Here is a 27,335-nt window from a genome sequence, read left to right as displayed (position 1 = left end):
TCGTCTTTTCCTTCGACCCCTTTTTTCTGTTTTTTTGTTTATGACATAAGAGAAAGAGAGAGAGAGAGAGAGAGAGAGGTGTAAAAGGTGTGGAAAATGGATCGCGATATAAACGTGAAAATGAGGGAAAAATCTGGGAAGGTAACGCCAATTCTGTTTTGTGAGGACAGGAATTAAGATTGGAAATACCGAGTTAAAAGAAATTATTATTTACACTTTTGTAGCTTCGATTGCATCGTTCGTTCTATAAATCACGTAGTATTTCAGTCCCTTGTACGATATTCTGCTTGCATCCGAAACAGAAAGAATATACCGATAACGTTTTAAAAAAAATCGCATGAATTAGCAGCGCATTCGAGTGATCTTTTCAACCGAATTCCTTTCAGACAGTAGAAATGGAGGCATCCAGATTTCAATGAATGTAAAGTACGGGGCAAAATTACAATTTCAGGTTAACATACGTCGAAGAAACCATTTTTTATCTTTTCTATTGAATGACGAATATTTCTGCAAATGTGGTGCAATTTTCTCAGTTACCGAATTGTCGATTAAATCGAGCACAAAGATTCGTACCGAGCTAAAACTGGTATAGTTTTATCCAGTACTGTATACGATGTACAATGACGCACCTCGTTTTCCGACATTTAAATAGGAGAGCGCGTGTGGCGCGCTCGATTCAGCCGGGGCGCGTACGTTTGCACAAAAGAAAGCGTTCGCCCCTCATTTCGTAGTGTCTAATCGCGTGTAATAGCATTCGCAAATGTTTACATATCAATCCATTCGCGTAATATCGGTATAGAGTGGTTCATCCAGCGTAGCAGCTGCGGATACCTCGGTCTCGTTCCCTCTTTTGCTTCGCTTCCCTTCCTGCATTATTCAGCTCGTCTTTAAAACTTCGTTTTAACCGACCGAGCAAACGGAGGCAATCAAGCTGACGAACAAGGCTAGCGGTTAGCACATCGAAATGGCACGCGCGTACAAAGGCTACGTGTGAGGACACGTTGTTCTTTTTTGTCATTTCTCTTACTGTTTTTTTTTCTGTCGATATTTCGCTCCTACGAATGTCACTCTGTTCTCTTTTTTTTTTCTTCTGTAATATCGTGATTTAATTTTGTTTAGAAATTAGGTAAAAAACAGATTATTCCAATAGGTTTCGGTTCGTTTAAATATATAAGACTAAAGTAATTTCGTATCAGGTTGTTGCACCATAATATCTTGTCGCAGTCGTTTAAAAATCGCAAAACATTTTCGACAGTTGTTTTAAATTAAATTGTCTCAGCCATCGACTTTTTGGATAACTAAATGACGCGATATACATACAGAAAAGTATCGAAAATTTCCTTGGGAATAAGATCGGAAGGTTTATTTGATTCTGTTATCCGATATTACTCGAATGGTAGTTCTGGTTCGATCTGTGAATTCGAGAATTTTATACGCCAACGATGTACAAAATGTTCGGTTTGGAGCGTGCTTGCAGGCGCGGAGATGGTAGTAAACGGAGGAGGAAGTGGATTGACAAGTTCAGCTGACAGGAGAACTCGACTGTCGGTTTCCTCATGGTTGTACGTGAAAATTTCTTATAGCTCTTACGGCTGCTCGACACTTGGGTGTTATAAAGATGTCTGCATCCAAGTGTTCAAACTTCCTTGGCCTTTATGGTTATGTCTTTACTAGCGATGGGCACGAACATCTCGCAAGTACATACGAACAACGACCCACTAAATTCTAAACTATCTATGAATATTTCGAAAAAAAAAGAGAGATACTTTCAAGTAGAATCGAACGTGTACGAGATAGATCCAAACTCTTTGCTAGACCTGAGAAAGAAACGAGTTTCGGATAGATTCGAACACTAGTTGAGTAGATCCGAAACTTTACGATCACTTCAACAGGAATTCTACAGTTATTTCGATCATTTATCTTTGTTGTCCTTGAAACCAATTATATCTATCTCTGCATAATTTAATCATACGATACTAGTAATTTATTACGTACAATCTGTCTTACGAGATGGTATTACAGAAACGAATATCAGTCTCCTATTTTATTAGATATTTATACGGTATAACAGAAATTCTCAAAATATAAATAACACGACCGTAATCGCGTAAACCTGCTAAACGGATCTATTCAAAAATTTCTCAATCGGAATTAATTACTATCGCCGACGATGATATAAAACATTTCGAATCAAATAATAAAACATAACATAGAGCAATGAAATATTCGAGACACGCAGGCAACATTTAAACATTTCCATTTATCTAAACGTGCGTAGCTCGAAATAACAACAACGGAAAAGAGCTGAAAAATAGTTCCGATCAAATTACTCAGACTGAAATTATTCGATTCTGCTTTTTCTCGCTTTTTCAATCGCATTCCTATAATGAATGTTTCCCCGCGATATTTTACCAGTTGCTCGATTTTTCCGCCGTACGGTGCGTTCGTAGACGAAGTATCGTGACTCACTGAACGAACCTTGCTTTTCGTATTGGACTGTTTTCGAGAGAACGTCACCGGGATAGAACAAAATGGATACGTATCGGCCTGATGGCGCCTGGCCAGGAATACCGTGTGAATTTTCTGTTAACATATTTTTAACGCGTTCATTCTACCCTACTCACCCTATCCTACGCTACGCACAACCCGCTCCCTCTCCTTCTTCGATTCCCCGGCTAACCATGCAACTTTGACAGTTTTACCATGCGAGACGAACGAACGTCATCGAGGGGACGGCCGCACACAGCATTATGACTGTTCAGGGTGTCACAGCGTTTTGTATTTAAATTCTCTGGGTATTTTGACGCCTCCGCTTGCTTCTCGTCCTCCACCAGCGTTGTCTTGCTCTGTCGTGTCTCTTTATAGCTTAAAGACCAGATAATTAACGCAGTGCCTACTGAAATATTAAAAGTGACTAATTTTTAATATTTAGAAATTTTTTAATTCATTTTATTACATAATTAATATATCTTTCATTTTATTTTCTTTGATACAAGTTCTATACTTCGGTCATCCATCGTTCTACTATTAATTTCACCGAAACAGAATATTTTCTTTCCATTCGATGCGATACTTGGATAATTACATTGCGAACAGGCGATAAATTCATTCAATAGAAATCCATAAAGAATTTTGTTAATTCTTAATTATGGAACAACTGTCGTGTAATAAACTCGATTGACGTAATAAATTATTTAACGTCCATCGTTTGAGAAATACGTAGCAATAAGCTTTGCCACGAAGCAGCATGTTCCAGTTGCCCAGAGCTAGAGTAATACAGACTGTTGACAGAAATTTTCCTAACAACGTGTCATAACCGACAGCGTGACACTAGACGTGCAGTCAGTCGCTTTAACCGAGTTGCAACCCTTGGGTCCGGTTTCCGGCAATATCCCGCATAGCAAATCCACAGGTCACTTACGGTATGATGAATAGGCATAGCGGCATAGCGATTCAGGCAACTGCTCAAAGGAAAACGTTTTGACCACTGATTTGCTATTCCCACGTCATTCCTCGTTTCTGCGCCGATTTCTATTTAACGCGAACGCCAATTTTCACGATTAAAACTTCCACGTGCGAACCGTGGCCAAAGGCAAACCGATTCGACGATTTTGTCGTGCACGCTGTGTTTAAATATGTCGTTTTAGGTAAATAGATTTCAGTGGACTTTGCTGCTCTATTCTTACTTGACACAGGAAATCATAAAGTGAAAACCTGCGAGTTTCTGCAATTACGACAAGGATAGAAGTTCGAAGGGTTTTTCTCTCAGATATCGTACCTTGAAAGCAGTTACATCTAATATAATGCAAAAGAGTGAAAAGTAAAGCAGAGGTATCAGAGAACGATGGATGCTCTATATTTTTTGACTAATTGTTTTAACCAGTTAAACCATTTTATGAGATATTCTTTCTTTTCGTGGTAACTGGGTATCGACGACGCGAGGAAACTTCCTCTTTAATATCACAGTTAGATGCGAACAAACAGACTCAGCGAGGTAGTAACTATGGCGAAGGTGCGGATGTACGGTGTCGTTCTCCTGTGATTTCTCAACAGCCACGCAGCCAAGTATAGACACCATAGGATCCTGTCCATTAACCGGTTCTTCGTCAATTCACCTTTCACGCACGTGTTAAAAGGAAGAAGAGAACTGTCAGAGAATGGGAACGACCAGAAACTGTCAACTTTATCCAACTTTCGTAGAGGCGGGAAATCTATGTTAGCCGTTTCGTAGGGAGCTAGAGCCTATATTTTAGAAAGCTATAACGCGTTTCGTCCGTGGAACGCATTTGTACGTGTTATAGCATCGCTGTTAGTCTTTGCGTAATATACGTACAGGGAGTCCGCTCTATCGTGGATGAAACTTCGAAAACGTCGAATCCTACGTATGTATAAATGGAAACGATCTGAGAAAAGCGATTTATTTTTCACATTTGGAAGAAAAGAATTATTATAAAATATCGAAATCAGGTGGAAGAATAAATAAATGGAGTTTAAAGAAAACTGGAAGACAAAAGCTTCGGATTTCGATATCTACTCCCGAATTCAATTTTCCATCGTTTTCCTTGCCACGTTTCAGATATAAATCAGAATCGACCAAAATCTCGTTATGCGCGTTATTATTCTCTGTAGAAAGTGAACGAGTATCGACGGAACATTTTCAATGGCCACTTTATTAATGTCCGACGATTCACAGAACATTATAATACGACACCGTTATTATACGATACAATTTCCTACTTGTTGAGCGATGAAATAACAACTGCAGGAGAAATACGCGATAACTTACTACCGTAAGTAACAGGCTCGATTGTTAACCGTCTAAACGACCAGGCATAAAGCGCAAACAATGACGGTACAATGAACCAGAGAAATTTAATAACCGTAAATAAAGAAGAATTCAGGAATAACGATGGAAATATTATCCGTCTAACGAAACGAATAATAATTTGCACGAATAACTCTCACCATTACCAGCTACCCTTCGATTCTTTACTTTGTCTGTTCCTTGCGTTGCCTCTACCTTCTCTTTTCTCTCCTCCACCATCTTTTACAATCTACCATTATGCGTGTTCCCTTTTCTTCTCTTTTCTTTTCTTCTTCTTCTTTTTTTGTTTCCTTTTGCTTAATAAACGTATCTACCTATCCACTCGTCCATCCTCCTCGCAAGTCGAGAACCCGAGACCAAACTCGACTCAGACGCATAAATAGTCTCTCCACCTTTCTCCTATCTGTTCGCTTCTCGCTCTCCTTTTCCCTCTCCTTATCTCTCCTTCCCGTTCTCTCTATGCCTCTTCCTCTCGCCGTACGACGTTCCCTCGACCATTCCTCGCGAGCTCGTCCCTCCTCGTCGACGTGTAACTTCACACCCCGTATCATTCATACCTCCCACCTACGAACTGGCTGGTTTCTCTCGCTCTCGGTATTATCGCTATAACCGTGAGCTCTTTTATCTGCAGGTCGTCACAAACAACCCCCCTGCCCCCGGTTCGAAGAACGAAAGCATCGTGTTCCGGTTAAACGGAACGACTCGATGCCTAGTTTCCACATGGTGCGCGCGTGCTCGGATGGATGCGTCTAATTGGGTTCAATGTCGTTCAGAAGAAATCCAAAGGATTAAGAGCGTGAACATGCCGGAACGCCGAACAATGCCAGCCGTTCTCGGAACCGGCGCGTTCCATTTCTTCCTTTCGCTAATATTTTTCAACCCTCGACACCCAGTAATACCTAAATTTATCATTTCGCTCGTTATACTCTATGCCTGAAGCTTCTAAATGACAAATATTCTGGATTTTTTTACCCAACTAAACGAAACCGTGTTTTCCAGTTTGCACCGTTCTTGATCAATCGCGATAGCAAACGCGTATTTTGTACTTGTAATTAATGTTTTGTGGTTGTTAGTTGTTACATCGGCGTTCTATAAATTCTATGTTATAAAATCGGTTCGTTTGTTGTACTTTGATCTGAAACTTTTAATTGACGTGTAGATTCTGTTTTTTTTTCTTTTCTCTTATATATATAGAGAGAGAGAGAGTTGAACGAAGTTAAAATAGATGGGCGGGACGTAACAAATTTGATTAAGTCCTGTGAAAAGCTTCGTCCACTTCATAATCTTTCTCGCGATTAAGGAGACTTCGGTTTCTCAATACGTTATCGAAGATCTCGCGATGAAAACCTGGCGTGGCTTGAAATGATTTGAAGCTTCGCAGAATACGTTGTATAGAGTAGTATTGAAGTTATACCAAAATACCGACAGGTCGACGACATAAATCTTGGGTATAGAGAATAAACGATAAATTTGCAAAAAATGGATTGAATCCGATACATCTACATACTAAATTCGTTTCGAATTCCAAAAACGAGACGGAGATTAAAGGCTTGTCCGCCCTGTATTTTATATGCTTTGTTTTATTTTATTGGCATAGTAAAAGAACCGAGAATCACAATTTATATGAAAAATCTCTGTCACGTGTAATGCATAATGCATGAGTACATACATACAAGTATCAAGGGTGTACGAGAATCCAAAAATGGCGAGTTTAAAATTTTTTTCTTTGCTCGTGGGTTAGAATCGAGGGCCCAAAAATATCTCGCGACATAAGAATATTCGGGATTTTCGAGATCTTCTGTATCTTCGAAATTCACGATATTTCAGGATCGGCTTAATTTAATCTAACTGGGATTTTCTACGTGTTGCGATAACTTGTAAAAGATGAAACATCAATTTTGTTCTCACTACGGTAAAACTATTTCCACCACTGGAAGTTCCTTTGTTCAAAAGTCTAAATAAATTTTTACGAAACTTTTACGTTAAGTTAGACCGCTTTCAAATAGCTTTTATACGAGGTACATACTCGTTCGTTGCGTACCGTGTATACCGTATAATCGACTTATCGAGACGCAACATTCATCCCTTGTCGTCGAATTTGCTTGCTCGAGTTGGAACATTTCTGCCGCGATGTAACTTAATCGCGACTGAACGTAAACGCACGTGTAATCCAACATCCGAGTAACGCAGAATCCGTGTGACAACGAGCCCATCGTCGTTTGTCGCGAGTGTAAATCTCGTAAAAATAAAGAGAAAAGAAAAGATTGCAATGGCCCGCAGAATCTCGTGAAACACGTGGGCGAACCTCAGGGCGCCTACGTGATTCTCTTGCATTCTCTTGGTCTCCGGTAAACAAGAAGACGAAAGAAGAACGAATAAAGTCGCCGGAATATTTGAACAACCGTTCACAGACTTCTTATATCTGGAGAATACTTTGGGCAACGCGATACGCAGCTACTTATATTACATTCAGTTCTAAAAAACTTCAAAATTTTGTTTCTCGCAACTTTGAGAATAATATACGGGTATATCCGCCGTACAACACGATAGTCATGTCCCGACAAAACGCCGTCTCATACGAAACGAAGAATTAGTAGAAAAAATTGCGCTGCCACAGTTAAGAAAAGTCCCTATACTATATCTCTTTTCACAACTAAGAGAAATATGTTTATTAAAATAATTAACGATTCATCACTGTATATTAATATTACGTAATTGTTTTCTTCGTCATCGCTAAACACCGTTAAACAAGATAAAATCTACCTCATCCTTGGAGCTTCGTTAATTCATGTTGTAAAAAATATAAAAGACCCTTCGAGTTGCTACTTCCCTACAGCGAAGAAGCTTTCGAGTACAAAGAGTACAAAGGCACAAACATTCTACGAACTAAACGCGAATGAAAAATTTCAGAAAATCGAGTATGCACATCTAAGAACGCTTCTCGATTCTCGAACGGTGTTAGAGCGAATCCGTGTTGTAGGAGCGAGTACCCCTGTTGTACGGGGATTAATTATATATACAAATTTGTTCTCGAGAGGAATTTCAGGCAAATTCAAGCGGTAAAGTACGAACAGTATTTCTAAAATTAATTAAGTCTGCGCGATCGATTGCCTCTAAGCGGATTAAACGCGCGTACAGAACTTTCAATTTCAATCGAGCAATTTCCAATATACGTATTATTCTCTTTCCTACAAATTATTAACTCCTTGACTCTGCCACACGGAATCACGGTTGAAACCCGTTTAGCAGAATTAAACAATGTCCGACGAGTCTTTGATCGATGAACGTTGCAAAAAAAAACAAAATTACGCGAATTAGAAATTCAGAATGCAAAGTAAGATATGATAAAAGGTGTAATGGAATAAATTTTCCAGCCAACCGATGAATTGCCATTTAACGTTATAACAATTTAAATAGCAAATTTTCTGAGAAAACCAGTTCTCTCAAAACTTATTCTCCTGTTTTATAATATCGTGAATTTTCTACTAAATTCCTAGAATCGTTCGATCAGGTAATCTCGGAAGAGCCGAGAGATAATTTTCTGCGCATGCAATTACCATTTCTACGTAGCCAGTACAGAGTTTTGAGTTACGGCTGCACGACATATCGAAGAGGGAGACAAAGCAAATACGAGGAAGACAGTGGAAGGAAGAGGAACGGGACAAGGAAGAGGGAAAGAAAAGAGATCGTAGCTGCGTGGCTGCTTATTGTGCCTCGTTTCCCTTCGCCGCGTGCGGTCCCGCTATACTCCTAGAGACCTCCCGCTGAGCGAATCAAGCTCAGGCTTAGAATCGGACCAGAAGGCCCTGGATTCTGTCCCACGGATTATAAGTTACGGCTTATAATGTTCGTTCTACGTGAATTAATCGAAGATACCGCGTACCACCAGTCTGCGCAACTTATCCTGGATTTTGCCTTGAAACTTTACAGAGTGATTCTGAAATATAGTCTGACAACCACTATCCTGGCTTAAGATTTTTAAATGGAAGTGACGAGATCCAAACGAGGTCGACTAAGATCAGACGATACGATAAATTAGAGAATACGAAAGAAATTCTTAACGTATTACGGTACACAGTAGCGTACATTATATCATCGTATCATATCATATCACGATAAAGACAGAGAAAAGAAAAGAGCGGGAAGACCGCGTATCTCTGAATCGATCGGACGAGCGTTTCTTCCAAAGATCAACTGGACGATTCTTTGCGGTTGTCTGTTCGAAGGGGTTATTCATAGCTGCATTCACTCGTGTGGCTACAAAGTGCAGATTATGCAGGCTTTAGAGCCAGACGAAAGGCGCGCGCGTAGGTATTCGAGTTGTTTAGCATTCTGCAGTATTGATTCCACGGGTAATAAAACTTTTCGACTTGCACTTTCATAATCCTCGAACAGTTTTATTTCGTTGCTTCCTGTGTGGAAACTATACGCCACGAAATTCCTACCAACGATTCAAGAACCCTGTATGGCGCGTTATCAAAAACGTAGATGGAATTGGTTCGGCAAATTATCGATCCTATCCAAAGATATCAGAATATTCTAATAAACAATGAAATAGTCGAACGAGGCAACGAATGCTCGCGTTGCGTTTATCTAGCGAGGTCTGAAACGAACGAAACGCGATGCAACTTCGTGACGGCGGTATTGGCAATTATACGATAGCCAGGATAGAACAGAGAACGCGCATTATTTGTCTGTAATTGCGAGTTGGTCGTTATCAGAATGATACATTCGGCCACGTACCGGTCGGCGATATTATCGTCACATACAGGCTGGTCCTCCGGGAGTTCGTTAATTCCCTCTTACCGCGACGCGGTGCGTCGCTCGAGTGAATTGCCTACGCTACTGCGATTCGTCCCGCCTCGATAAAGCCGACCCGCCACCACGGCCCTGCTGGAAATCGAATCGCGGACCACACACGCACGCGTATTAAAACTCGTCCCGTAGAATGTCAGAAACCGAGTGCCTGTTCCCCAAGTGTTCTTATATCTTCCTTCGATAAACCGCTTAATGGACATATTATACGGCGGACGTCCGTGCCAGAGAAGCGGTAGCAGCAGGTGATACCGAGTACGCGATGGCGCGCCTATCTGCAACTTTCTTGTCGCGCGTTATGTAAAGGTGTACAAGTAGCTTGGAAAAAAGAAGGAATCAAGTTGAACTGGGATTCGATATACGCGTAGATCGACTCGGGTATCAAAGTATTAGGCGCGGACAAAAGTTTCGTGGCTTTAGTTTCATGCTCTGTGTACTTTTGCGAGTAAAAGTTTCCTATATCCTTCAAATTTAGACTTGTAAAATTCGGAGAAGCTCTCGATCACTGTTACGCACGCATACATTTATGCGACTTGATACTTTTAATAGGTGTTTTAACAAGTATCTCTTAAATACACTGGCTCTTACCGGTAGGTCAAACTCTCGATATTAAAGAAGCTCTATGCGAAAATTTCCAAGTATAATTACGTTGATAACTATACAATGAGAATACGAATATAATCATGCTGATGCACGTCAGGTCTCTGTATCTCTGAAATTCCTAATCAAACTTTCTCCCGCGAGGCCTGGAAAGTTGTTAGTTCGGAAGCGGCGCATAACGAATAGGCATTCCATGCTTTCTTACACACTTATGTACACGATGAAATAGAATCATCCCGTGTTTCAAATATCTCGTGACACCGACATCGAAATGCTCCAAAGCGTTTGGCCTTTGAGATTCCTAAATACAGCCGTCGCGCTACGATGAAACTTTCCAAACGATTTGAATTTTTAACATTTCCAGAGACGTCCGAGCGTAAGAATTTGATACACGATCGATATAATACGTATCGGAAGTGGGAAAGCGTGTAAGTACTCGATTCAGAGTGGTTTCGGTCCTGGACTAAAAAGAACTTGGAGCTGAAAGGGTTAAAGAAGGATCGAAGTCGATTGCGCTTTATTGGGTCAAAAGGAAGAGGAGGATTTAAGTATTACCGATTTTATTGGATCTTACGGGAAGTTGCTACCTTCTTCTTCGTAATGAAATTCGAGAAACGATCAGAATTACAGTGAATTTCAAGGCAATGTGTATTTCCACACAGTTGGTACTTTATCCGACAATAGACATCCTTACGTGTATTAGGACATTTATAAAAAAAAGAAACGATCAGAACCTAATTGTTCGATCGTCGAACGAAATTCAAAATTTTACCCTTTGTCAGACAAAAGTTACCGCGCTATACCTACGATTTTTATTTCACGCGTTAACGGATCAATGATTAATTTAACGTAACTTCATCAAGCTCAACTCGTACATGTGTTTACAACGATATATACTTAGACTCGCCTCTCATTTATCAAATACAGCTTCAGCACACTGACATTCGAATCCATCTCGCGGTTAATTCTAACAGTTCACTAACTTAACTCCAGCGTCATGCACCGTCACGAACATGCCTACCAAATAAAAATATGCATTAAATCCGCCCGACTAATTATTTAAAGAACGCTCGGCAAGTTCGAAATTGAAAGGTATCGACACGATCTCGAAAAGGCTTGCGAATCGCTTACGTCCTTCCATAACCGGTGGTTCCCTTCCTTCGTAGGCATATTCGTGTCAGAACGCAAGCGTGATTTAGAGAAAGGGACTGGCAGCAAGCGTGCGTGCACGAACGAACGGGAATTGAAAAGAAGGGAGAGAGAGAGAGAGAGAGAGAGACAGTGACAGGAAGGGAAAGAAAGGAGCATCGTCTCTGTGCGGGAGCGTGAAACACCGTTGAGAACGGTGAGCATGGAAGATACGTCAGGGAATACCGATTACGTATCTCAATCATGGGAAACTACCGGGGCGGGAATCGGAGCTGGGCCTGGTATAACCGTACTGGCCCGCGGCCGCAACATGTGAGGTCCTCAGCTTCTACCTTGCCTTCTGCTCCGCTTTCCTTTGCCCCGTCTTACCTTCTGCCACCCCTCCGTTTGCTTTCGTGCACTCCGTTTGCCTCTCGGACTATCGGCTTCAGTGATTCTCAATTTCGTCCTGTTTTCATTCATGTAAGGCAAGGTATATATACGAGTGCTGGACAAGAGATTCGTTGATAGTTTGGAATCATCGAACGAGACAAATTGGTGACAAGATGGTAAGGGGCGATAAAATCTTTCGTCGAAGAAAATTGTAGGTTTGGTAGAACTGTATTTTTCTTGTCGTTCGTCGAGAGACAGATAGTTCATATTGTATGTAATCGAAGTTTATGTAATAGAAATTCACGTTCAAATAAGTTGATTCGATCGACAGGAGTTGGTTTACTCGAGCGTTAAATAAAATTTCGTTGCAATGAAAAATTTCTACTGTGAAGTTAAACATTAATAGAAAAACCTGTTTGCTTCCAAATATTAATACACGTTGTGTACTATCATTATACGTATTTATAAACGCTTGGAAATTCATACGGTGTCCACAAAATAAATAACAGTACGCACAAAACACTTTCTATATATTTTTAAATATTCTCAAATATTCTCTCCTCTCTCTCTCTCCCTCTCTCTCTCTCTCTCTCTCAAATATTAATCGGGTTAATCGTTAATCATTTAGCCATTTTATGAATATCCAATCGATTTAGCCATTAATCACTTAGTTATATTGTAAGTATTCAATGAGTATCCGATAAATATTGCACGTTCATTGAGGATGTATTATCACCGTTAAAATGATCAATTACAAGAATTTCAGGAATGAATTACAGTTTTGCAATTTGACGAGTAGTATAATTTTAATTAAACATATTGGAAGTGAATAAAAGGTAATATATAAAACTCTCGTATATTTCGCAGGTAGTTTAATAAAGTACGATATTTATCAAATTTCAATGAACGCGGACGCGTAAAACTGCAATTAGACAACGAATATTCGACTGACGATATATTAAACAAAAATGCTAGACTATCGATTCGTCCAATGAAAAACGGCAGTTGCACTTCCGGGACAATTTTGAAGCAAACGTGAAATACGATTCTGTTTGCTCTATAGATTTTTCCAACTTTTCTTTCTCCATGGTAAAACGAATATTACACTATTTTAGTGCAAAAACACAATTCTGCGATAAACTCTCGTCAAAGTCGTAAATTTAACCACAGAGACGAATGTTTATACTCGCGTATACTCTATAAATAAATTTACAAACATTTGTCATTTTTTTTCTTTTCAACGGAACACCTTTGGTTGTTGTACAAATTTTACAAATTTTCAAAGCGCCAAGATGCCACTTGAGAGCTAAAAAACGAAAAAGTAAAAAAAATCTATCGCGACGTACAAGTGAAAGTACTGCATTAAATTAAGCCATAGAATATAATATCGCTAACGAGGAAATTATTTCATAAACCACGTTCTTTTAATTATAATCGTGCATAGAACGAGCTATAACGCTTTAGAAACTCGAACAACGTTACTTTATGAAATAAACATTTCTATTCAATTTCGCATCGAATACTCGTTAGAGTTATAGAATGCACTGTAGCAGAATCTCAATTCGCCGAAATCGGATCATCCGTGTTGTGGATTACCTTTTTGTATTTTGAAAATTGAACTGCAAGCTTTACATTTAAAAATACCGTTGTTCTCTGAAATGTGAAAAACCACTTAATGCGAAAACAAATACGAGAGGGAAAGCGAGAGGATGCTGTTTCTCGAGGTGTTCGTACGACTTAAGATACGATACTTAATAGTAGATTTCATCTAGTTAGTAAACAACAAATAAGATAACCGTTACTAGTTGAATTTCGTATCGGAAATATCAGACATATTAGAGAAGACGCTTTGGTTACACGCGAAACTTGAGTCTGAAACGTAAAGGCGGTAGCCAGTCGTAGAAGAGATTGGCGAGCCCGCGAGACGAGTAATAAGGAAATAAGGCTAATTTCGTGGTAAGTGAGTAACGATCAATATGCCAGACCGTTCGTTTCCCAAAAGCATGGTCGGATATCTGGCCGTAAAAGGTTCTTTGTATCGGTCGCTCATTTTCCGGTCGCCTGAAGCTATTCTGTAAACGAAAACGAAGTGTCGTTAAGTTGGTGGAGCGACTGCCTGCTCGCCTTAGTCCCTTGCCCTCGGAACGTTGCCAAAGCGTCGCGTTAATCTCGTTCTTATTCGCGCGAAAGACTTTCACCGAGGGGTCGGCCGAGTTCCCCTACCGCGAGAAACGTTCCTACGGGAACAACCGTCCCAGCCGAGCAAAACGGAGGTGCAAAGCGCAGTTTTATTGCACACCTCCAAGCGGGACGAGTATTTTCGTCGCGTCTAGACTACAAGGTTTCTTCCTCCTTTTCGTCCTCCTCCGACTCACTTAACCCACCTATGTTTTTCCTTCTAGTATCCCCCGTAGACTCGGACTACCGCTCCGGACATACTACTCGTCCCACTTGCACCGCGGAGACCGATCCGTCTTCTTCGTAAAGCACGATCTTTAAACCGGAAATAGTAGTCGCACAAAAGCGAGCACACGGCGAACGGAGAAACTCGGAATACTACTAATATACATACATACATATATGTCGGATCTTCACTGGGAATGGGGTTGCGGGCGTCAAATGAATCTTCTCGAGGATTAGCCATTGATACAGTACACACAGGCGTAGTTTATTGCAATGATAGAATTATTACAGTCTTAACAGTTGATCACAGCGGTTCGGCACTCGCGACGCTAGTGACGATGTTCTCGGGCTCAATAACGAATCCGCGGCCAACGGGATGACGACAGAACGTTCACACAAAGTCTAAGTCTGAAAATAATCACTGATCGCGAAGGCGTTACTCCTTGATCGATGAGATCGCGAGCGAGAATGCCTTTCCTCTCTCGATGATGCCACAGAGGAAAACTATAATGGGGTGTGTCTAAGGACACGAGATCATCGGATTCGTCGAGAAAAGCCTTCGTTCAGAAAGTAAGGGAAATTGGTGTTGCTGCTAATTGGTCAATCTCTATATCGGTGGTTAGAAAAGGATGTTAGCCGCCCTCGAGGGAAAGTTGCTAGTGGGAGACGCCGTTCGTTAAAAAATATGTCTCCCCTATCTTCCCGTAGCTGGGACAAAGACTGTTTGTCTGTTTGAAGGACTTTAGTTAACTAAACCTTAAGATTTATTACGGGCCCTCGGGCTAGCCGAACATGTACTGCGGAGACGCATCGACATCTGGCAATCATCTTACTCGAAGAATAGGGTCTGCGTGTGGCGAGCCACGGGACAGAAACCGTTGGAATGTTTACTGTCGCGTGTCGCCACGAATATTTCTTTTAAGGAGAGCTATAGAATTACTCCATACCTTGTTAGGCAAAACGTTCATCCCGTGACCGCGGCTACGTTCGGCGACTGACTGTCGCCTCGAGCCCAAGCTCACTATCACAATTCTCGAATAATTACAATCGGGTTGAATAACTACAATTGTTTGATTACAGCTATAGTAGACTCTAGGTTACAATGTTGCGGGGTTATCCAAAATTCCAAAGGCTCCGGTGTTCTTTTCATCTCCGACATATATGTACATAGAGGAGAAGAACGATCAAGGCTGTTCCCCTTGACTGTTCCCCTTTTTCCTACAACTTTCCTCGTTACTTGCCGGAATTCACGGAGAGTACACTTTGTGCTTCTGCTCGTCATTTGTGGTTTGACGAGAACTCTAAGGAGAAGAAAACTTCTGGCTACATCAAGAACTAGCCAGAGCCGAGATACATAGGTAAAGGAACGTTTGAGAAAGGGAATGAGAGCAACCATCGCGAACGGCATATATAGAGAAAAGGAAGAAAAATAGTTGATATACGATTGGACCTTTTATATTCTTCTTTTTTAACCTCTTTCAATTAGTTTGGCTTAGTTCATTTCTCTTCGAGTACAGCGATCGGATTGCCTTGACTCTCTTAGTTGTGTCATCTGCGTCACAAGCTACTTACTCCATCTTTTTGTCCTTGTTCCACCCTCTGCTATTCCCTAGCTTAAAATCCCTGTCGTCTTGCGCTTTCGCGGTCTTCTTATTTCTCCCGTTGCTCTACCATGTTCGTAATAGCAGAGAGTATGAAACAGATGTCTTCATTGCCCTCTCTGCGTTGATGATAATCCTATGATAGGTGGATGTGTTCCGCGCGCCGACATATCATCTCCCTTTTTAACTTCTTCTTTTGCCTTTATTTTCTTTTCTCTTTTTACTTCTTCCTTTTTCTTGTTCTTGTCTCTTTTTTTCTTCTTTTTTTTTCAGAGAGAGAGAGAGAGGGGAAAGAAGGAAATACTTAAAGGTTGTACTTGTCGGGAATAACGATGATAAAAGCACGAACAGCTGCTGGTGAGAAATAAATCCGAGCGAACGTAGCAGCTATGATACACGGCTGTTTTTTAGCCAGCTTAACTGGGATTAGAGAGTGATTTCGTACCAACGCGACGCGTAGATATTAATTAAAGGGTTGAAATGGTAAACGGCGTATGTGTCAGAAACGAAGATTTCCGATAGAACTGCAAATCGCGTTTCTCTTAATTTTTTTATTTGCGGCATTTATCATTCGAATGCTATTGACTCTCGACGGTCGCAACCTCTACAGATTTAGAGGGAGAATAAATGATAGCTAGAATTTACGTTCTTTCACACTACAAAAGCCGCACTTTATTCTTTGCCACTTACATAATTTACCATTTCAATACCACGATCATCGAAAACTAATAAAAACAATTCTTTCGTTCGATAATATAAAAATCTCTAAAATGTCGTGATATGATAACTACTGTTTCAAAAAAACCAGCGGTTCTTTGCAAAATTTATCGGCTTCCTACGAATCACAACTCGACATATGACTCGGATCAACGTCGTTACTGTGCTTTTTCCTTAAAATCTATTTATACGCTATATTTACAGAGCGCGATAAAACTGTGTTGCTAGCAGAAAATGTTTGGCGAGTCTTTTTTCGTAGATCTCGACCTCGCCGGGGAATTATTTTCAAGTTTCCTCAATATCTGCCGATATCGACCCTCGAACTTTCCTTGTTAGCACGTTTCTTATTTCATCTCTGGTTCTCGTCAGCTGGCGTGGAGATTTATATTCGTGTCCTGGATTGTAAAAAACTTCACGAAAAGTTAGTTCACGCCCGACTAATATCGTTCATTCCAACCTCCACCCTATTCTCCCCCTTTTGTTTTTGTTCTCGTGCCCAACCCCGTTGCGTTCGTTCCGTTTCGTTTTCTTGGTGGTCGTGTTCGGAATATCATCGCCCATCACGTGCAAATCGACGAACGAAAGAAGAGCAAAACGTTCCGACTTTGAGCAAATGTCCGAACTAGTGGAAGCAGTCCGAGAATATACGTGGATTCGATTATTCCACGAGAGAACGTTCCCTGCTTCCTGTCGGAAATTAGGATAACGCGTACGACGTTCTCCTAATAGAGAAGATAAATAAAAGTTGAATTCCCGATCGACCACGTCTCTCGCCCTTTTCCCGTTTCACCGTTTTGAGATTCAATCGCATCGATAATTGCGAAGAATGTTGGATTTTCGCTATTTTAACTCGTCGTAGTTTTATCCGTAATCAGTGCTTAAAGTTTTTCGTATTGTAAAATAAAAGAACTATTTATTGAAGTAACAAAGTAGCGAGGTAAACGGCGAGGGAAGTAACGAAAAGAAAACGATTTCCGTACCATAATGGAAAAACGATGGAAATCCGGTAGATACAATTTCTCAGCGACACTGTATCTATCGCGCATTATGGAACGCTTTACACGGGAATGCGGTTACGGAAAACCTTATTACCCGACAGACGCAGCGACAGAAACCTAAAACGTTCGTCGAAATTGCGCACGTAGCCCCGAGGATCGATTGATTGCGTGTTGCATAACCGTGTACGACACGTTGACGAGAATTTTCGAAAATATCCTTAACGCGGGACGTGGAGCGGGCAAGTAACTTCGTTTCGAGTTCGATCGGGAAGAGAGACGGCCTGCCTTTTTATCCCCCTTTGGGTCTTTGCGTGGCCGTCGTTAACGTGGTCGCCGTCGTTGTCGGGTCTTTCACGGGACCACGTTTCGCTCGCAGCGCCGAAAACTCATTTCTACCCTCCTGTCCTCGCCCTGCTGCTTTTTCGTTCAAGTGCGTCGCGAGGTATCGATTTATTGTTTGTTCCTGTTATAGGTCCTCCCGGTGAGCCAGGTCCTCCTGGAAAAAGGGGGAAAAAAGGGAAAAAAGGTGACCCCGGGGAACCAGGCCCGCAGGTGAGTAGATCCGTTCCTCCGTTCGCTTCAATCCCCCCCCCCTTTTTTTTTTTGTCCTTATTTTCCCGTAGCGCACCCGTCGTGATCGCACGTGGAGTGTGCGTGTTTTTAGAGTGCAGCGGAAAAGCATGACGTAGTTTGCTAACGATACATATTCGTAGTCTCCTCGAATTCATAACTGCTGGCACACACTGTATGTACGAAAGTATTTTTCGACGAACGTACGCATCCTTCATTCCTGTTACAAAGGAACGCGACACTCGACGTTTAATTATATTAAGGTTTTGAACGCCATAAAGTTAAAAAAGTTGGACAATGAATGTCGCTTTTCGTCAAGATCGTCAAATATTTGGCGGTTATTTTTGTCAGCGGGCAATCGTTTAGAAAAATATTCTCGCTGCGACGGAATTTTTATTTCCAATTTTTTGCACTTTGAATAAATATGCAGCACGTGACAGAGATATATTTCGCCAATATTTTACTACTCGTTAAGAGAGTGGTCGTTGTATCGATAGGGAAAAAAGATTAGCCGAAGATTAAAGATCCAAAAAAAGAACGATTAGTCCACGAGTGAGAAGATATATTGGTTTGGAAAGCAAGAAGGTTGTTTCTGTTTTTTTTTAAATTGCTGGAACTATTTATTAGCGGATAACGTCGAGGATCGTTGGAGTAATGGAGAAAAATCAGTTTAAACGAAATTCACTCGAAGTGTTATGTTTCATCGTGTGGATGAAGTTATTGATCGTTGCACGAAAGACCGGTATAGCAAGCGTGTCACCGAAGTTGACCCGCGATCGGCCGAAGTTTTGATAACCAAAGTACATACTCGTGTGGTAGTTGGCCGCCATGAGAATATCTAATTGGTTGGAATAATTATCGGTGTAGTATGGCCCTTAACATTATGTACATCACGATAACCGCGGACACGATTGGTCAGCGGAATAAATTGCTTTTTGCATGAACGCGAGAGCACTTAACCCTTGTCCCCTGTAAACGAGTTTTTAATTTTTTATACCCCTTCTTACAGGGTGTGGCCGGGACGCCGGGCAAGAACGGTTTTCCGGTATATTATTTTTTATTTTCTTTCCATTCTTCTATCACTTTGTCTGTCTGCTTTCTTTTTTTTTCTTTTTCTCTTTCGCTCTTTCTCTCTCTTTCGTGTCGCCTTTTGTATACTCCATTTACCGTCTTTCACGTATGCACGTAACACCAACTAAATCATATTTTGAATTAATGTGTTTCATGTAGCCTTTTTGTTTATCTCTCTCTCTCTCTCTCTCTCTCTCTCTCTCTTTCTCTCTCTCACTCTCTCGTCTCTGTGATCTTTTGTTCGTTAAATTTGCGCTTTTTTCCTAAATTTTTGAGCAATACCCTTTTTTACACTTTTCTCCACAGTCTCAATTTTTTACGCCCATACATATACTGATCGTGAAATTGAAGTTTGACATTTGCTTTCAGATATGACGTTTCGCCGTAACGTCGACTGAAGTAAAAGTTCTGTGTGAAAAAATAGCAGTTTGTTTGAAGTAAACCAAAAAAAAAAAAAAAAAAAAAATTACAGAGGTACGCGATTTTTGGAATGTCAGTTTGTTATGTGAAAAGTGACGACGTGTATCGTCGACGTGGATACGAATACGATGATAAAGGAACCATAAAACGCGTGGTTTCCTGTATCTTCTAAATGAGAATTACAAAATTATTGTATTTGTGAATTGAAATTACGTCCACTATCCCTATAGAAGCACATCGAAATGTGCTGGTATAATATAATTTTAATAGATATATGGAATCCTAGGTGTCGTAAAATAAACGTCGTATCTGAAAGCATTTCGATGTTCTACAACACTCGATGTTCCTTCTATCTGTCGTATGCTCGCATACGTACATTATATCGCAAGGAATGATTTTATTTTTCGAAAGGTGCCAGCAGCCTTTTGATTTTTCATCTTTCTTCGCCGTTCGATCGACTATTCAAACTTACTAGCGTGTTCTTTCAGGGACCTATTGGGTTAGATGGACCAAAAGGTGAGCCGGTAAGTGCACGAATAACCTACTTATTTTAGTGTAGCTTTTGCAGTAGATGATTTTTTTATTGGGTTTGACCTAATTAACATAACTTAAGAGCAGTAGGATACAGAGTGTATATATATACACGAGTACATGCAAAAATATATAAAATAATACGTACGATATGCAAAAGTGTTCGACGTTACTGTACAAATATTAATTCATCCTTATGCGTTTAAATATCAATCAAACATTATTTTGTTCAAATCGGATAATACGATAAGTGTTAATGAATTGCAGATACGATATTTGTATTTTCCTTAATTGGATCCTATATAAGAACATAGACTCTGTAAATACGTTTTTTCTTCGCTATGGAGAAAATTACAGTTCGATAACGTGATAATTATGTACCTAGCATATCTTCGAGTAGGTGAATTTACAGTTAGCGAGATAATAGATTATACATGGAAAAAGAAGATAGTAGAATTATCGGTGGTTAAACTAAGAGACGTTAATAGCCAATAATTGGTAGTAGGAGTAACGCACTCTGTGTTAATTGTACACGTTGCAGATATAATTGCAGATTAAATCGCGCTGTTTATTGTTGGCTGATTCAATACAAATATGTGTACGGACGAATAAATTATTCCCGACTCGAATTCTAACGCGAATGGCAACTTGATACGAGAGCGTTGTACCTACAAGGTGTAACGTGCATCTTCTAATCCAAATCGTTTACACGGACGTTATTTCAGGAAGTGTATTTTTAAGAACAACGACAGGAGGAAATAAATGATGCATTCGGGCAGAATTGTTGGAATATCGGAGTTGATTGATAATATTAAAATTCAGTTACGGAACGAATTTGCATTCGAGAAAAAGGAGGAACGACGTTGCTCGCAATTACAAATATGTTGAAACGTGTACTAAACTGGTCGCACTGGAATTTCGGAAAAACAAATAATCGGTTTGATACGTGGAACGTAAACAGGAGAAAAATGTACTGCGTTGAAAGATTATTCGCGAATACGTTAATTCGTATACGCGTGTAAAACGAATTCCAATAACTGAAGTTCTAAATTAAAATACTGCCAAAGATATTTTCGTAATTGATAGGGAAAGGAAACCGGTTTTTTTTTTGTTATTAAAAAATGTAGATTTTAAATTCTGAATTGAAATGTATTTGCTAGTAAACTTTCTGCTATGTTCGTTCGATGAAAAAACCAATAGAAATTTCATCGAATCAAAGACAGACTTTTGGGTTAATAGTTAATAGTAAGAATATCGTTAGAGTATCGTTGTTTCTCGAAACGTGACGTATACGTGGCATGTAATCGTAAATACTTGAAACATCTCGTTCCAAAAACAGTACGAAACACGTGTTATACGTGCATTTTGTCGTAGAGCAAACGAAACGAGTGAAACGTGAATTGGTAGGCGGGTAATACGAACGGATGTACAGGCACGCATAGATAGGAAAAGAGGAAAACGAGGATGGAAGATACGAGGGTATGAGTGCATTGCAAATATCACGCGATATTTGTTCTGTCGATGGTGGTCTGGTTGAAAGAATTTCGATCGGCTTACACGCGAGAACTGGTCTCTTACGTACGATGCTGCCCGGTCGCGTTCCATCCGAAAGCATTCTTAATGCATCGCAGTGAATCAACGATTATCCGAAATTTTATTCGGAATACCTGACAGTGATATCTCTTAAATTGCAGTTGTTGCCAAGAAGCGAAATGTTACTTCGAGTTTCATCGATATCGGTTTCTTAAACTTAAACTTCTTAAAGTGGGCTTTGGATATACGTCATTTTAGTTCGCCACGCGGTCTGTTTCTTTAGACAGTCGGAGTCGATCGATTTCCTCAAATCTAGAATACGAAGCAATTGTTTGAAGAAACCATAAAATAGTGGGTTAATATTATTAGAAGTTACCTCCGCGACCACTACGGCAGTGGATACCGCTAAAAAACTTTTAGTCGTGATACTCGGTGCTGGTGCTTTTATTCTTTCTTTAGCCTGATTTACCTTTTAATCGACAAACTTCCTCAAACGTGATAAATATTATTTGAGTACTTTAATTAGTTTTACGCGTTCGTTTATGTTAATAAATAATAACATGGAGCTTAAGAAACTCGAAGGAAAGTAGATCACGCTATTATGAATTACGTGAATACGCTCTTCTAATTGAAGTACGGATCTCCACAATTCAAATTTCACGGTGTGAAAGTAACATTTTTTTGCACAAAAGGCCAATTAAATGGGAACTCTTAATTAACCCGTTTCACGCGACAAGCTTCATACGTTAAATTTACGATTTATATGCAAATATATCGTAAACCAGAGCTTAAAAAATGTCAAAGCCATTAAAATATTACGCCGCATTTTCTTCCTAAAAAAATAACTGGCATAAAAGCAATTATATGCAATTTCGCTATCAGTGAAACAATTAAACGTATTTAAGTGAAAAAACAACGCAGAATGACGTGTAAAAGTCCGCAGCCAAATACATTTGTGAGCTGAATTTCAAACGATGATTCGTTACGACGAATAAAGAAACCTGTAGAATTTACCCGATTGGATATTTTTTACGCTATTATACGTTATTTTGAGAATAAATAATTCGCCTAACAACGAAATCAACCACGAACGAATGCTGGTGGTTTCGCGAAGAAACAGCGTTCGAGTGTTCACGGTGGTACGATATAAAAGTCAGTTGGCTAAATTCGAAACAAACGTTTTCGAAACTCGTGGAAACGGACGATGGTTTTGTTTCCAGTCTCGCTATGGCACAACGTTATTTTTCCATCAAATACAACGTGGTATGTTTCGTTTTCAGGGACGACCCGGAGAAAAAGGACAGAAAGGCGAACTGGGAAGTCCGGGCTTTGACGTCTTTTCCGCAGTAAAGGTATCTAGCTACGTTATCTAGAGTCTAGAGAAACAGCACGAGAGCGCATTACGCAGCTAGTAAACGACGTACGTGTAACGCGAAAGTACATCGTTTCTTTTTCGATCTTCCTTACCCGTTTCCCGTTCTTTAGAAACCAATCTCGTGAAAATTTTCTACCGGTAACAGTTCTAACGCAAGAAAATGAGAGGAATACGCGGAGCTTGGATCGAAACGATTCGAAGGGTAAACGATGTATTTTTCTCGACAGAGACTGCACAATTTATTTACACACCTCGTGATATGCATACTAAAAGAGACATGTTTCAATCGGAAAATATTCGTTTATTTCTGTTGGTGACTTGTAGTATCGTTGATTACATACGACACAGATTGCGTTGCTTTTATAAAGAGATATTTGTTGTTGTGTTGTGTCCGATGTTCTTTTTACGAATGTCCATATTAAATAGCGAGAAATAGGGAATGTTCATTCTCCACTAGGACGAAACAAGATTCTCAATTCTCACTGTTCCTGCTTTCGCTATTTCTGATTAATGTGAGTTTGTATTACGTCGGGAATAACGAAGTCTCATCCATAACGAATGAGCGAAAGGCACAGTATTTAATTAGCAAAATGGCCGGATAATAGAAGTTCGCGTTTCTTATTTCGTTCCGGTATTCTGCAGAGTCGAACTCGAGAAAAAATCAAGACAACATAAAAATTACGGCATACGTTTCTTATCGCGAACGATACAATTAAATCCATCGAATCTTGTTTCTGTATTAGCGGACTGTTTTACGACGTTCCTTACGTGTACTTTCTTTAATTGTTAATTAAATTTCAAGTAGAATGACCTCGCAAAAATAATGTTTTTGAAAGCATATTTTTCGATTGGAACAACGTTTTACACGTACTCGTACATCAAGGTAATTTCCGCCAGAAATGTTACATAAACTTGTGGACAGTGAATCTCGATGTTTCTCGTTAGCTCGACGATCGAGAACAACGGCTTCGTTCTTAACTATAATTGGCATTTGGTAATGTTTAGCAGCCGGTACTGGCATAATATACAGGCATACGTTTATATATCTAACCCTTTCATTCCCAAATTATTTAACTACCACAGATATAATATGTCTGTAATTTCTCTGTCTATCATGTGACAAGTACAAATAAATGATTAGATTTGGAAATATGTAAGAATCGTTTGCAAATAAGATTGATTTGTAATTCTATAATTGTACGATTAAGGAACGAGAGGATCAAAGACCCGAAGCCTACGTTCTCGATTCAAAGTGCCGAATACGACTCGTATCGATTCTCGCTGATAATTTGCCACGTTGCGATCAAGAGTCCACGCAATGTGTTTCGATGCTCTTTATTGGATTTTTTATTTCGATATTCGATAAACAATGAAAAGTGCGAATCAAGGATCTTAATCGAGGACGCGAGTACAGAGAGCTGAAATTGATTACAGGAAAGTTAAAACCTACATATGTATTTACCCACAAAATTACTATTTGCATACAAAGCGATTATTTTTCTCCCATGATCTATTAAAACTAAAATCCAGCAGTCGTTTACTCTCTCTCTCTCTCTCTTTCTCTAACGCCTCGTAACTTTTAAATTACATAACCACGTACAGGAGAGTTTCGTTAATCCGACAGACTCGGGACTTCGTCAATAGCGGATTACCAAAAATGTCGGATTATCGAACCATACCCGCGTGTAGTGCAGCGAAAGACAAGAAAAAATATAATGCAGTTATAGTGAACGATCTGTTAAAAAATGAATCGATATCGATGACTAAAAGAAATACTCGTTAGAAAGTCGTTAACGTCCCGATTCGGAAGATCGTTAAAGAGGACTCTCGATGGCTCCGTGGCGCGAGCTGTGACGTACACTTTCTTTCTTTTTTTTTTTTTTTCTCGTCAACGTATCGATCTTCGATGATACAGATTAACAATATAAACCATCTTTCCGCCTACGGGTCAATGCACAGGGATTAGGGTTAAAGAGGTCGGTGACGACGCTCCGCGGCGGGACGCTTGGCTATGCGGAAATCGTCGCTCTGAAGGTAACCGGCCTCTTCGGAAGGCAACACGGCTCGTGTTGCGGTTCAGAAATCTCTTCTCGTCGTCGCTACTCCCGCTTCTTGTAACCTCTTCTGTTTCTTCTTCTCTGCCTCTTTCTCACTGTTCCATCTACCGTTCTCCTCCATGTTCGCTCCATCGTCCTCGACCCATCTCACCGTGTCCACGAACCTACCTTCTTACCAGACCTTGTACTTCGTCGCCACGTTTGAAATCTATCTCCGTCGAATTTTCTGTCCTCGCTCCTAGACGCAATCCTATTTCTAGTCGTTGCCTCGTGCGGTGCTTTCGGTGTAGCGTTCACTCGTTGGTTTAAAGTGCGACGACGACACTTTTACGTGGAAGAAAAGCGCCTCGTTTCGCGTCTGTTTCTTCTTCCGTTTGTTTCTTTTTCTTGAATTACTACTTCGGTAGTACAGCGTACAGATATACATACCACCAAGGGAGAAGTTGTTTCGAACGTAAGAATGGGGTTTTGCTGTTACTCGGAGATTGCTGTATGTTACTTGACGCTGGTTGATGAAGAAAAGAGCCTGAGATTTTAGCGATTTATAGCTCTCACCGAGCAAAGTAGAAAATGCTTGAGCAATATACGATGTGTCACGGAATTATTGGCATACGCAAAGTTTGCAGAATTTTAATATCGGAAAATATATACTTTTATATTTAGGTCGCGAAATACAACAAACAACTTTTTCCATTTGGTGCGTCGCGAAATCGTATTTCGTTTCTCGATACATTTCATCGCTTTATATCGAAGCGCTTATTCTTCCACTTGAAAGAGCGATCCTCGCATTTTGTCGTATTTGGTTTTTGGTTGGTAATGGTATTTACTTTAAGTTACAGTATTTAGGTATATCTCTGGGCATGTCTTGGATACGGAAGAGCAATGAGAAAACGAGATATCCCAAAAAATCCATTTTAGGTTTTCCTACTCACCCCCGTTACCCCTATGTTTTCGTCTGGTAGCGATTTGGTTTTTACCCGTAGTGTTGACCTACTTCTAGGGACTTCAGGAGCAAGGGCATAATATCTCAGCGCAGACCATCATACAACTGAAAGTAAGTGCGCCTGCTCTTTGGGAGCCCCTCCCCCTTCCTTGTCCTTTTCTTGTCATCGATTCTCCAGGCATTCGATTTCGTATTTTTCACGCAACAAATTCTCCATACATTTCTTCAGCTTGCCAATGTGCTCAATTAACAAATATATCGTTCTCGCGGAAGAACGAATACGATCTGTTGCGCTCTGTACATTCGACATAGAGAAAAAGGTAGAGAAGATTTTGCTTAAATATAAAATTCAAGAAGCATCGAAACGAACAACGCAAGAAAGCAACTTTGCTTCGAATACTTTATTTTTACATAGGAACCTCGTTTGCCTGGTGAATCGAACAATAACGTACGTAAAGGAAGTTTTGAGAGCAGTACCTTTAAAGGCGGATGAAACGTATTAAAATTTTCCTTTATGATCGTTCGTCTTACAAAGACATACAATTTACTTTGCACCTTCTTATTTTAAAACTTACATACCAAGTTTCATTCTTTTATACCTTCTTCCTCAGGGCCGTGTAGGAAATACTTTTATCGTATACATTTGCTAAGAATTTAATTTAGAATCATTCGCTAGCTGGATTGCGACGAGAGTAAGTAATAACAAAAGTACAATAGATCTGTTGTTTTTCATTGCAAACTTTCATCGAATATTATATTACGATTACTTGAAATTATCCTTTTATGTTACCAGTTACATAACAGATGCGTGCGCATTTTAAGATTATTGTTAATGAAGTAGCGAAATAAATGTTGAACTGCTTGTATTACATAAGTGAGTGGTTCTTACTTTTTGATATTGGGATATTTTGCGTTTTGCCGCTGAGAACAGTTCCAATTCATAAACGAATAATACGGTAGACAAATTTTAATGCATTAACGTTAACATATTAAACATTTTTTGAACATTTCAAAATTCAATATTGTTACAAGCGGAGTTAACCGATTAGCTGGATCACTTTTTAATTGGAAAATTTGTTTCAAGCATGAAGCTAAAAATTAGAAGTAACAGAAGCGAACTACGATAGCAATGGAAGCGCAATAATTCGTAATCGTGAGAGGGTTAACAGAGTCAAACGTTAATACGACGCTGCATTTTTAACACAAATATAGTGATAAAATAAGAACGATTATAGAAATGCAATTAAAACGATTTTCAAGGGTAAACCAAATAAAATGTGCACAAAAATTTCCAACCATCTTGATACATATGAGTCGTGTAGGGTGCCTTGAAATGAGTGATACAACCAAGAATA

The 27,335-nt window shown here is 39.9% G+C and overlaps 1 protein-coding gene across 19 annotated transcripts in view; it reads left to right on the top strand.

Moving 5' to 3' along the window:
* Positions 1–27,335, top strand: part of LOC117208866 (collagen alpha chain CG42342) — a 121,035-nt gene that overhangs the window by 67,783 nt on the left and 25,917 nt on the right. For 11 of the 19 annotated variants that reach the window (XM_033450319.1, XM_033450314.1, XM_033450315.1 and 8 more), the window contains exons 2-7: positions 17,953–18,032; positions 19,060–19,095; positions 20,030–20,065; positions 22,886–22,957; positions 24,928–25,014; positions 26,038–26,091. In XM_033450319.1, the coding sequence (XP_033306210.1) occupies positions 17,953–18,032; positions 19,060–19,095; positions 20,030–20,065; positions 22,886–22,957; positions 24,928–25,014; positions 26,038–26,091 (365 nt within the window). The remainder of the gene's footprint in view (positions 1–17,952; positions 18,033–19,059; positions 19,096–20,029; positions 20,066–22,885; positions 22,958–24,927; positions 25,015–26,037; positions 26,092–27,335) is intronic. The other 8 variants (XM_033450318.1, XM_033450311.1, XM_033450302.1 and 5 more) reach the window with 7 other exon arrangements.

The sequence above is a fragment of the Bombus bifarius genome, unplaced genomic scaffold (assembly GCF_011952205.1).
Source record: "Bombus bifarius isolate JDL3187 unplaced genomic scaffold, Bbif_JDL3187 scf7180000008163, whole genome shotgun sequence".
In the NCBI taxonomy this organism is placed as follows: Eukaryota; Metazoa; Arthropoda; class Insecta; order Hymenoptera; family Apidae; genus Bombus; species Bombus bifarius.
The sequence above is the reverse complement of the archived record's forward strand: the minus strand, read 5'-3'. Positions and strand labels throughout refer to the sequence as shown.